Below are 13,787 nucleotides of genomic sequence, written 5' to 3'. Positions count from 1 at the left end.
ACGAAGCTTTCACTCCGACGATGCTTTCACTCCGACGAAGCTTTCACTCCGACGATGCTTTCACTCCGACGATGCTTTCACTCCGACGAAGCTTTCACTCCGACGAAGCTTTCACTCCGACGAAGCTTTCACTCCGACGATGCTTTCACTCCGACGAAGCTTTCACTCCGACGATGCTTTCACTCCGACGATGCTTTCACTCCGACGAAGCTTTCACTCCGACGATGCTTTCACTCCGACGAAGCTTTCACTCCGACGATGCTTTCACTCCGACGATGCTTTCACTCCGACGAAGCTTTCACTCCGACGATGCTTTCACTCCGACGAAGCTTTCACTCCGACGAAGCTTTCACTCCGACGATGCTTTCACTCCGACGAAGCTTTCACTCCGACGATGCTTTCACTCCGACGAAGCTTTCACTCCGACGATGCTTTCACTCCGACGATGCTTTCACTCCGACGAAGCTTTCACTCCGACGAAGCTTTCACTCCGACGATGCTTTCACTCCGACGGAGCTTTCACTCCGACGATGCTTTCACTCCGACGAAGCTTTCACTCCGACGATGCTTTCACTCCGACGATGATTTCACTCCGACGAAGCTTTCACTCCGACGAAGCTTTCACTCCGACGAAGCTTTCACTCCGACGAAGCTTTCACTCCGACGATGCTTTCACTCCGACGAAGCTTTCACTCCGACGATGCTTTCACTCCGACGATGCTTTCACTCCGACGATGCTTTCACTCCGACGATGCTTTCACTCCGACGATGCTTTCACTCCGACGAAGCTTTCTCTCCGACGAAGCTTTCACCCCGACGAAGCTTTCACCCCGACGAAGCTTTCACCCCGACGAAGCTTTCACCCCGACGAAGCTTTCACCCCGACGAAGCTTTCACCCCGACGAAGCTTTCACCCCGACGATGCTTTCGCCCCGACGATGCTTTCGCCCCGACGAAGCTTTCGCCCCGACGAAGCTTTCGCCCCGACGAAGCTTTCGCCCCGACGAAGCTTTCGCCCCGACGATGGTTTCGCCCCGACGAAGCTTTCGCCCCGACGAAGCTTTCGCCCCGACGAAGCTTTCGCCCCGACGAAGCTTTCGCCCCGACGAAGCTTTCACCCCGACGAAGCTTTCGCCCCGACGATGCTTTCGCCCCGACGATGCTTTCGCCCCGACGAAGCTTTCGCCCCGACGAAGCTTTCGCCCCGACGATGCTTTCACCCCGACGAAGCTTTCACCCCGACGAAGCTTTCACTCCGACGAAGCTTTCACATTATTGACTTTCACATATGTACCCCAAACCCAACATACATTGACCAGATGGCATATCGTTCATATTAAAAGGCCAAAAATCACTTTCGACTAAGAACTCCCTTCTCCATTTTTACTTCATGGAACGAAGATTCCAGCATACCTTCAGTTTCCGGTGTGAGGTGTTGACGTAGTAGATGCTCAGCAATCGTCACAATTCCAGCGTAAGCTTCATGTGCACGGGAATCCCAGCCCAAGGCAGACACCAACTTCAAGGCCTCGTCTATCCGCTCATGTTGCAGATGCTCTGCAACCAGCTCGGACAACCCGAGGTGGCACCCACCTGCCGTACGTACGCACGAGTTATGGTCTACTGACCCATCCACTTGGAGGAGAAAAGTGGAAGTTGGATGAAATCTGCACAATTTGCAATAGCAGGAGAGAAGCGAAAGCAAGTGGAGGATGAACAAAAGGCTTAAAACAGGAGGAAGAGGCCGTAAGAAAAAGGAAAAACCTGCCAATACAGAAAAATACAGAAAAACAAATGTCCCATTTTGAAAGCTTGGATTGCAAGTCGGGATGAAAGGACTACAATAAATGTTTTATTTATACCAGTTAAACTGATGTGAATGATATTATTAGATCAATTAAAATGGTGATGATAAAAATAGATGATAAAAACCACTGGACCTGCAGCTTATCTGGGTTCTGGCCTAATGTTGTAACCCAAGTTTGATAGCCGTCTGACTGGTGGGGGTGGAGAAGACGTTTGGAGGAGTTTATGCAATTTTACCAAAAATTGACAAAGTCGGCCATTTTGACACACTTCTCGTCATGTCATCAACATTACCTCACCAATTTAACATCCCTACCCTGGCCTAATGTTGCAACCCAACTTTGTTAGCATTCTGACTGGTGGGTGTGGAGAAAAAGATTTTGGAAGAAATTTACCGTCCGCCATTTTGACACACTTCTGGTCACGTGATCAGCATGGCCTCCTAGATTTATCAGGAACCTGTCTGTTCTAATGTTGTAACCCAACTTTGTTCGCATTCATACTGGTGGGTCTGGAGAAAAAGATTTTTGAAATAATTTACTAGGTCCGCCATTTTGACACACTTCTGGTCACGTGACCGCAATGAGCTTTGCAATCCCCGTTAGCAATCATGAGCAGAACCTTGCTGCCAAATTTCAGCCGTATGTATGCATGTATGTATATGTATGCATGTATGTATATGTATGCATGTATGTATATGTATGCATGTATGTATATATATATATGCATGTATGTATATGTATGCATGTATGTATATGTATGCATGTATGTATATGTATGCATGTATGTATATGTATGCATGTATGTATGTATATGTATATATGTATGTATGCATGTCTGTTTGTACTGTACATTTGAAAATCATACAAAAAAACAGGGCTGGCCCGATCTACACCAAAATTTGCGTACACGTAAATAGTACCCAAGGTCAGGTCACGGGCACAATCCCTGACGTCATCAATTCAATGTATCCGCTCAAGAAAGATCACACTCAAGAAATTTCATACTGATCAGATCAAGCGTTTTCCTTGTCAATTTATAACGTCATTATGAAGGCACCGATGACATCATTAGCATATGCATTTCCCATGGTGAGTTCTTTACAATGAGCGACCTATCAATTCTTTCCATTGAGCGGTTTCAGAGATATAGAGGTGCAACCTTTTTTCGGTTTTTCCAAGATGCCACCCATACCATGTGACCTATGACGTCATAATTATCATTTTAAAATTAGACAGGAGACGCTCCTATGGTGAAAATTTTGTGTCAATCGTACAGATGGTTGCAGAGAAAACGAATTTTAAAGGGAATAAACCCACAAAATGCCAGCGGAAGGAATATACAGTCGTGGCCAAAAATATTGGCACCCTTGCACTTTTTTCAAATAAAGCACAATTTCTTCCAGAAAATTGTTGGAATGAAAAAATATTTTGGTATCCACATATGTATTTCTTCGCTTTGCAGTGGAACAAAACCAAAAAGAAAAGCTGAAACAATTACTAAATCTTAGCTTATTCCACACATAAATCCTAAAATGGCCCGGACAATATTATCGTCACCTTTTAGAAGTTGTTAGAAATAATTCGATTTCAAGCAGGTGATTCTCCTTTACTTTGGAATTGAACTCACCCGTGGTGAGTTGCAGGTGCCTGCAATATAAAAATTACTCATTCATCAGAGATCAGAGAAAAGGTGTCATTCTGTTGTTTTGTGTCACTGTGTGTCACTGTTTGTCACCAATGAAAATGGAGAAAAGAAAGAAAACCAGAGAATTGTCTGAGGAGATCAGACACAAGATTGTAGCCAAACATGGACAATCTCAAGACTACAAGTCCATCTTCAGAGACCTTTATGCTCCTGTGTCCACCGTACGCAATGTTATCAGGGAGTTTAAGGCCCATGGCACTGTAGCCAACCTCCCTGGATGTGGCCGCAAGAGAAAATTTGATCAACGATTGCAGCGAAGGATTGTTAGAATGGTGGAGAAAGCACCTCAATCAACTGCCAAAGAGATTCAAGCTGACCTTCAGACACAAGGTATGACAATTTCAACTCACACCATCCGTCGCCAACTCAATGAAAGGGAGTTCTATGGAGGACCCCACTGCTGAGAAAGAGACATAAGAAAGGAGAAAAGGAACTCCTCCTACTGGAGTTTTCCAAAACACACATGAACAAGCCAAACTCCTTCTGGGAGAATGTCCTGTGGACAGATGAGACCAAATTAGAGCTTTTTGGCAAAGCACATCATCTCTATGTTTACAGAAAACAAAATGAAGCCTACAAAAAAAGAACACATTCCCTACAGTTAAACATTGAGGAGGTTCAGTGATGTTTTGGGGTTGCTGTGCTGCCTCTGGCACTGGGTGCCTTGAATGTGTGCATGGTATCATGAAATCAGGAGATTACCAAGGCATTTTGGAGCGCAATGTTGAACCCAGTTTCAGAAAGCTGGGTCTCCGTCGAAGGTCATGGGTCTTGCAGCAGGACAATGACCCCAAACACACTTCAAAAAGCACCCAGGAACGGTTCAGGACAAAACGCTGGACTGTTCTGAAGTGGCCAGCAATGAGTTCAGATCTAAATCCCATTGAACACCTGTGGGGAGATCTGAAAACAGCAGTTGGGAGAAGGTACCCTTCAAATCTGGGAGAACTGGAGCAGTTTGCACAAGAAGAGTGGGACAAACCACCAGTAGAGAGGTGTAGAAAGCTCATTCATGGCTATAGGAAGCGCTTGACTGCAGTTATTTTGTCCAAAGGACGTGCTACCAAATATGAAGTCTCGGGTGTCAATAATGTTGTCAATGCCATTTCTATTTATTTTCTGATTTGAAAGGATATATTAAGTTCTGACTAAAAAATAAATGTTCTGTAATATCAACAGTGAAATAAAGAATTGTGGAAATCAAATACTTTTGTCAATTTCAACTTATCTTTAGAGAAAATTGTGAGTTATTTGAAAAAAGTGCAAGGGTGCCAATATTTTTGGCCACGACTGTAGATACATACACACATACGGACAGATAAACGCTGTTCTAGGTGGCATTGCTCTATGGGTTACTTCGTTAAAAGGACAGATGTCTACCAAGTATTACCAATGACCACCAAAAAGGAAATAGCCACATTTAGAGCCAGTGCACATGGTCGAGCAGATTTGCAAGACGTTACATTAAAAGTCCTGTACAGTACTGTGTCTCCATTGATAACCGCTCGCATTTTTACACAATATCGAGGCTCATGGAAGAGTAATTTGTCAGAGGCCAAAATGTCGATGCACTGACAGTGGGGTAGTGAGACAACAGATGAACACAACCAGCAAAGAAACGAACAAACAAGAAACGAGGGGAAAGAGAGGAAACATAGTAACCTGCAAGTAATATGGTTAGATTAATGGTGGTGTAAAAAAAAGTGATGGGTGATGACATGAAATGATGTTGTACTTTCAACTGTTTATAGATAAGGTTTTTAAAAATCCAAATTATATAGACACAAAAATTCATGGACTTTCCTCCTTACACCAAAATAAGTGTTCATGTAAAGTCATGCCAAGTGTTGTCAAAGCAACACTCTGGCTTCCTGTCCACAACACCAAAATGCTTGATCGAACAAGCTCCAACAGTGGTTTCTGCCTTTTTTTGTATACCTAGTCTAGGCTCGTATGAGAGCTAACACACAGAACATGAAATAAAGGGAGCGGGAGAAAAGAGGGGGAGAGAGAGGGGAGTACAACAACAGTAGGGAACAGGGCCATCGGGAGATCTGTGGAAGGGAGAGGGCTGGGGGTGGGGTACACGGTATAAACAAGATGGACACTACTACGATTTCCTTCGCAGGATAGAGAATACCCAGACAGCAACTGGCTTTGGAGGCCAGCTTGGAAATGTGGTTTTCCCAGGAAAGATCACGGCAGCTCGCAAGACCCAAAAGCTTGAGTGACAGAACTTCTTCGAGAGGATTGTTGAGAAAAAAGATGGGAGGGTTGTACAGACGGTCTTTTTTGAGAGACATAGTAAGAGTGTGAGATTTGTCAGGATTGAAACAATGTTCCATATGTTTGACCAGTTTGTGATTTCTTCCAGGTCTGCAGAGAGTTAAGAGGCTGCTGCCTGTCGATCTGAGGGTTGAGATATGGAGTGGCAGAGAGTGGAGTCATCAGCAAAAATATAACTGTTGGAGAGATTTTCCAAAGAGTCGGAGAGATCATTTTTGGAGATTAGAAAAAGCACAGGGCCCAGAACACTGCCTTGATAAACTCCGGCCTGAACAGGAAGGGGAGATGAGAGAAACCCATTCAGGGCCACACGCTGACTACGACTAGAGAGGAAGTCCGCCAGCCATGCGTGGAGATTTCCATGGATACCATAGGAGGAGAGTTTGGTGAGCAGAGCGGGGTGCCAGACCGTATCGAAGGCACGTGATATGTCAAGGGAGACAGCTCTGGATTTCCTGTTTGGCATTGAGGACCTCCATCCATTGTTGAGACAGCAGAAGCAGCATGTCCAGATTAGAGTGACCAGGTCTGAAACCAAATTGATGATCAGAGATCAAGCCATTGGAGAAGAGGAAAGATCTGATGTCAGAAGCAATGATGGATTCCATGACTCTGCTGATAATTGGGAGCAGGCTGATTGGTCTGTAGTTGCAAGGATCTGTTTTTGCACCTTTTTGTGTAAAGCGGTAATGTTTGCTGATTTCCAAGCAGATGGTAGATGACCTTGAGCAAAAGAGAGGGTGAAGAGAACAGAGAGGATGAGATAAAGCGGCAGAGCAGGATGTTACGACCCACGGGCTGATGCTGTCTGGTCCAGTTGCAGAATCATAGTCAAAGTTTGACAGAAACTTCTCCACCTTGTCGGGAGAGAAGGACACAGAGTCCAGGAGCAGCTGCGTACTACTAGGGTAAGGTGGGTACAGAGAGCGATGGATGGCTGCCTCACCACAAGATTCCGTGTGCCATGGACGGGAGAAAGGGTATGACAACTGAAGACGAGATGGGATAAATCTGTGCATGAGAGAGAGCAAATTCTTTGAAAGAATTCCCAGGATGAGTTGATGTCAGAGGCGGTAGAGATGGGAGACCAGTCCAGACGATTGATGGCTGCTTGAAGACCGTGTCAGTTGGCCTGAGTGAAATGCCAGACTCGTCGGCGCTGAGAAGGCTCTCTGAGGACGGCAAGAGAGATGTCTACTTTAACAAGAATATGATCAGTTGAACCCATTGGAGCAGAAGAAGAGCAGATATTTGTAGGGAAGTTAGTCATAACCAAGTCTATAAGAGAAGATACTCCATTGACCGATCCGGGAAATTGACAGATTGTGTCAGTCCCAAAGAGTCGCAGAAGTCCTTTGCCGAGGTGCCATGGCTGGTGTAAGAGGTACCCACACCCAGCCAGCTGGCATGATGACAGTTGAAGTCGCCACATATGAGGAAGAGAGAGAGAGAGTTGGGATGAGAGGATAGAAGTTGGTCCATGTTATCTTTCATGTCCAAGTTTCCTCCAGGCTTCATCAGTTAATATTATTTCACAGCCATAATTATTCCCATGTTGTTGTGGGATCGACCAGGCAAAGTTTGGCCAAAGTTTTTCATGAACTGGTCGGCCCAGCCCAATGTTAAAATCTGTGAGTTAGAGCAGGGATTTCGAATTTGCTCCGGTGCCGGCGATAACTCGCCTACTCTTCGCAGACACCGTGGGATCTTTAATGTCCACAAAGTAAGGATGGCAGCCTGGGGACCCATTTAATGTCCTTCCAAGGGCCGGCACACGCATTTACGCCCTGCTTGTGAGCACCGAGATGGCAGTTGGAGACTGGGCCGAGATTCAAACCCAGGAAAGACAGCTCCGAGGTGACTCAAAACTTCATGAGGACGACAAAAAGTATTTTTAACATTAAACTTATTGTAAAAGTATTTTAAAAAACTGAAGGATATATGAATGCAAAGGTGCTGGTCACAAAAGCCTTTCCTGGCAAAAATTAAGTATGCATAGAAAGACAGTTATTGACTAGACCGTTCATAGAACACCTTACTCCACGCAGTCTTGATAAAAAAAAGGACCTGGAAAGGGACATTTAAACTCTGGCCTTGCATTTCCGACCGTCTTATACATCACTGTTAGTTGTTCGTGCCTGTTGTTTGTGTTCTTTATGATGTCCCTAAAAACAGTCAGGATAATAGCCTTTCCCCAGCAGCTGGGAGGAGCCCCCAGAATGCATTACGGCTATGCACTGTGAGAAAAAGGGAGTACAAGGGTAAAGCCCCCTTTGGGAAAGACCCCACAAAGCAAAATGAAAAGACCCTGAAAAACAAAGAACCTATGGGGTTGCAACCCCCCTTGCACCTGATTCCTCATCCGTTCTTGTGTGGGGTCAGGACCATTTGGAGCGGGGAGGAGAGGAGAGGGTATGCAGCCCTGAGGGTGGGATTCCCAAAGGAGGAAAGGAGTGAATCCCCTTTTTCCGTTGCTCCTCATTCCCCATTGTGAGAAATTGTACCCCTTCCGGGTTATGCTGAATTAATGGGTATATATATATATATGCTTTTGTTGCCTGAAGACGTGGGCTTCATCTCGGACAGCACTACAGAAGGCTTCGCGACTCCAGAAGAGGAACATTATTCTCAGCTGCCCTTGTATAGCGTTTATATTGATGGAGCCTGGGTGAAGCGAAGTTTGGTGGCCCATGGCTGTGGAAGAAAACACGACGAAGTCGCAATTGGAATAACCAAGGCGACTGGACCAGTACTAGCAAAAAAAATGGTCGAGCCCTTAAGTCCAAAATCACTCCCATTGCATAATTTTACACTGCTGGGTGCGGTGTCAATTCGCAAACACTTGTGTCGTTCACCGTAACGTAATTAAATGTGAGGGTTTCTGGCTTCAAATCTGTTACTTCAAGTGGAAGCTTTTTCTGATCACTGCCATTTGTCCTTGGAACTGGAATGGGTGAAAGCTCCGGACATTCGACTCCGTGCACTCATATGTTCAGAAGTATAGGAATTGGTGCATGGATGGAAGCCTTCCTCAATCCTGATCAAGACCAAGGCAAGGACTGTTCTCATTAGTAGCAGAGTGCAAGTGTTGGAGGACAATGAAAAATATAGCAGATTATATTTTTAAATAGATCGTGATATTTCTGAACAAGAACAAATTACAGAAGTAGCGGAGAACTATGAATCCTCATTGTCTGAAAAGCTAGGGATTGATACGTACCCGGAAGGCCCTTGTTCTGGGCTATCCGAGTAATCAATTGAGCTCTGAGCAGCGGTAGCTTTTAAAGAAATTGGTGAACCCTGAAGAATTGGCCTCTGCCATTTAAAAAATACATTGGTGTCTGCGGTAATGATCACCTCCCTAAGGAATGTTATCACCATTTCTGGCACGTCTTTGGGGAAGACTTCCTGCAGGTGTTACGGGAGTGAGAGGACTTTCCAAAAGCTTCCAGAGTTCAGCAGAATGGAGTGTTAACCTTTGTGCACAAGAAAGATGATTGGTGGTACCTGACCAACTGGCATCCGATCACCTTCCTAAATATGGATTATCATCCGATAACCTGAGGTGTTGGGCTAGCGGCTAGGGTGCCGGCTTAGGATCCTAGGATCCTGGGTTCGAATCCCGGTCGATCGCTGAATTAACGCCAGGGGGGTTGACTCAGCCTGTCATCCTTCATGAGGTCGGCTAATTGAGTAGCAGTTCACTGGTAATTCCCTGTTTGTCGTTAAAGGCGGCAAAAAGGGTTGGCGTCAGGAAGGGCATCCGGCCGTAAAACATTGCTTCAAAAAGGGGGACCGAAAAACAACAACAACCACGGTTCCCGAAAAAGGCCAACCCCCGCTTTGCGGGGAAAAATGGCCTCTAAAGGTGGTTATTTTATACGATAACCTGAGGGTCTGTTGTGTGTTTATTACCCTGCACACACGTAGCGAAAAGCGGGGTTAAGAAATTGGTTCATGTCTGTTTGTCTGTCTGTCTTATAAGTTTATGATCGAGGAACAGGTTATTCAAATTGAATGTTATATTTTGAACATGAATATGAAGACAATTTGCCGTCTTACCGTACTTTGGCTGTGAATTCGTCCTGATCGCACATGCGCAGAGAGGAGTGAGAAAATATTTCCACTCTGTCTGGCAGCAAAACAAAATTGAAAATTATTCCAAACACGAAACTTACTGTTTTTAAGGATGTCATAAAGGACACAAACAACAGGCACGAATAACTAATGTAACGTGTTAGATAGGGTGATGTAATAGCCTCTGGAGAAAACGGTGGTAAAACCCGGAATTAATTTTTATACACTCCTTTAAACCCCTTTATATCTCTATTTAAATTGAATTACATATTTGAAGACTGTATAACACAAATTGCCTTTATCATACTTCCAAAACCATGCAATATATCGATATAGAGAGGTAGTGGACAAAAAAAAATGAAAACACCTGGGTAAATGAGGGACACCAAGAAACGGCTTCGACACAGGTGTGGCCCATGTATTAATTAAACAAATAATAACATCCCAGCATGCTTGGGGTCATGTATAAAAATGCTGCACATGCCTGCTTGCAGATATTATGGAATATTCTGGAACGACACCGGAGTCAGCGTTTTCCACCTCCATCAAACAGGTGTGCATTGATTGACTTTCTTGTAGAAGAATGGTTCCGCATCCCTCCTGCAGAATTCCAGACACTGAGAGACTCTATGCCACAGCGCATAGAGGCCGTACAGCCCGTACTGGCCACACATGGTGGCCCAACGCCCTATTAAGTAACTTTACATTGGTGTTTCCATTTTTATTTGTTCACTACCTGTGGCATATGGGAGTGTGCATATCGAGTGTAGAAGAGCCTGCCAAATATGGCTAGGTATGATTCCGATGCAATGTTAATGGGGATTAATTCACCTAATTAATTAACATGGGCCGTTATCAACACAATAACCCCCAGAAAGCCTGCAACTTCATCATCACCATAATCAACACCTTTATCATAGCCATCACATTATTGCATCAATTGTATCATCATTATTATTAAAGGTAAGTTCATGATATTAATAACTCAAGAAAAGTAAACTATTTTATGTTCTTCATACAGGAAAATAAGCCTGGCCTTGGCTTAACGGTTAGGGTGGCTGCCTTAAGATCTTGTTAGGGCCTTCAGTTTGAGCCCCTGACGTGCTGTTAAACACCAGATGAGTTGACTACGGCTGTCATCCTTCCGAGATCAGAAAAACGAGCACCAGCTTACTGGAGACAGGGCGCTGAATCAGCAGCACAGCTGCGCTCCCAGCAATGATGCAATCAGCAGCCACAGGCTGCATACGAAACACTGTATTGGATTTTCAAGAACGCAACCCCCTCCATATACTTGAACACTGCGTGAGGTAGCATGTTCTATGAACTCTATAGTTCAGTAATTTGGGAGTTTGACGTTGATGCACACCAAACTACTGGATGGAATGAGCTGAGATGTGGTGGTTGTTCTCGGGGTGTGCACGGGAAGGTTTCAGGTGGTAATAAATAAAAGTTCAGGAGGTTCAGGGTGGTAATGGGGGTTGTGGAGAGTCAGGGTTGGGGGGATGGTGAGGACAGCAATTATCTCCAAGTAAATATGTATGGCACTGAGCTACTCCCAGGCAGGGCCATTACAACTCGGACTAAAATATGTCAATTCTGGCGTGCCATACTGTTGTCCATAAGGACGTGCCATACTGTTGTTCATTACTAAGTAATACGAATGCTAATAAACAAAGCAGTTTCCTTCTGAAAATCTCATTGAATAATTTTGATTGAATACACAGTTGAAACTAGTGGACGAGCAAGAACATTCCAGAACAGAAGAGACTGGAAAGTGGGGAAACACACATGTAAACAGGGAGTGGACAGGCTGTGTGATGGGGGTGGGTGTATGGTGAGTGGAGAGCTGCGAGAAGATGTTTGGCAATGGAGTGGGGAAGGGAAGTGGACACGGGGTAAGGGGACACGAGCATGGAGGAGATGATGTGGGGGAGTGCACTAACATGAGGGGGTGAACCCCCATGAACCCACACTCACTGCAAAAACAGGTTTGTTTTGGGGATCCCAAGGTCAGCAAGATGAATGACATATGACTGAGATGGAGAGAAGGGTGATTAAAGACACAAAGAAACATAACGCTGTGCAAACGTGAAGGAAGATGGGGCATGAGTTTGTGAGTGATCCAGGAATGAAACAGAGGAGAAGGGAAGAATACAGCGAGGGAGAAGAGTGAAATTAGGGTGAACCTCAAGAGTGTGACAGAAGAAAGAGGAAAGAATGAGATACGGAAGGAGTTTCTTGAAATTGCAGATGGTCCCAAAGCCGTGGCCAATAACATGAAGAAAGCACCAAGATGCATAACAGCGCTGAACTTTTTGAGAAAGAACAAGGAAGGAATTAGAACAAGGGTGGGAATAGATATGGAAAGAGACTAATAGTGGAGCAGAAAAGACCTGATTTCCAACTTACAACGGCATTTTGTAATATTTACCGATATGGAATAATATTTACCGATATGAACAGTGATGTGGCTTTTATTGAAATTCTACAAATACTGTTTAAATTTTGATGATTTGCGTGTGATATGATTTAACGGATGTTTATATAAATCGTTTAAAATAAAAAAAGCCTTCAATTTCTGATATTTTGCCTTTACATTTGGGCCTCCCAATTGAAGCCCCGCCCATAGGGCAGGTACCGTTGCTAGTTATTACAATGTGAGAAGAAACCAAGATTGTCATTTAACAATCTTTAATTCAAATTGATCCGACAACTTGTGATTACACCAACTCAAAGTAAACTACATATGAGCAGCTAATAGGAAGTGTTGTCATAGCCAATGCATGCCAATTAATCGACGATTCATTGTCAGGTGCTCCTCTTCATTACCTCCGCCACTGAAGGTATGTCTGTCTGTGAACAGGATCTCTCAAAAAGTTGTGGACGAGTTATGACTAAACTTGGTGGACGAGTTGGTTGGGTGACGAGAACAAGCCGATTCGATTTTGGTTCAGGTCCGAATCCAGATCCGGCCTATCATTGGGATACAAAACATAAACTGTTCAGCCTGGCGGAGGTATGCGCTCTACCGAGTTCCAGTCTAGTTTACATCAGGTGCTCCCCTCTACACATCTATACAGCTAAAAGTACACCTTTCCTACTGCAGAATACAGATCTATCAGGATTTGCTGTTAGCTCAAAACAAAATGGCTAAAATTTCAGTGGAAGATCGCCGCAGCTCGTATCACTCAATTATCAAGGTGCGGTATCCGAAGCACCAATCAATAAGTACAGATAAACATGATCTGCAATTGACAAACACAGGACTGGAAAACCCAAAAGGTTGTCCAACAAGGATAAGCAATACTTGAAGATAACATAGTTGTGAATTTTGGGGTAGGGGCATATATAGATTTAGGTAGATCTGAATAGGTATCATGCTCCGGCTGTCGTGATAGGGAATCTTGATGTAATAAGTTCTGTAGCCCGGATGTCGGATATGTGTCCCCACCACGAGGGGGCGGGGCATGTTAAGTAGTTGTAGGGATTATGCTAATATTCCCCGGTGTGTCGTTCCCTCTGTGATCATACCTGTGTCCCGTATGGCAATGGACATAGACGCTAGCTAGGAATCCATCCCCATTAACGCACACACATTAATTAATTCCCCCTAATAACAAAACTCACCAGAAGCCAGTTCAAAGCACTGCCGATGGGATACCACCAGTTACAGCACTACAAAGCAACACTCATTGCTCAGGCAGGCTGAGGCCACGCGCACCTTGCGAAGGATTGGTCGAAGAAGGGCCGGTGACGTCAGAGGAGAAGCGACACCACGAACCGTGAGCCGACATTTTGCCCTTCTCGTGCTGGATCCCATAGCGAGCGGTCGCATTTTGCCTCTGTCAGCGTCGACGTCCCTCTCCTTCCTGTCTCGTTGTTGGATACTCTCTCTCGCTTGGCCCTTG

The 13,787-nt window shown here is 44.8% G+C and overlaps 1 protein-coding gene across 3 annotated transcripts in view; it reads right to left on the bottom strand.

The window, feature by feature from the left end:
• WDPCP (WD repeat containing planar cell polarity effector) overlaps positions 1-13,787 on the bottom strand; it is a 185,146-nt gene that overhangs the window by 59,786 nt on the left and 111,573 nt on the right. For 2 of the 3 annotated variants that reach the window (XM_068129394.2, XM_078784236.1), the window contains exon 13: positions 1,414-1,593. In XM_068129394.2, coding sequence (XP_067985495.2) covers positions 1,414-1,593 — 180 coding nt within the window. Of the gene's footprint in view, positions 1-1,413; positions 1,594-9,861; positions 9,928-13,787 lie in introns of all 3 variants that reach the window. The other variant, XM_078784235.1, reaches the window with a different exon arrangement.

This window comes from Myxine glutinosa, chromosome 9, assembly GCF_964187855.1.
Source record: "Myxine glutinosa chromosome 9, kmMyxGlut1.1, whole genome shotgun sequence".
Taxonomy (NCBI): Eukaryota; Metazoa; Chordata; class Myxini; order Myxiniformes; family Myxinidae; genus Myxine; species Myxine glutinosa.
The sequence above is the reverse complement of the archived record's forward strand: the minus strand, read 5'-3'. Positions and strand labels throughout refer to the sequence as shown.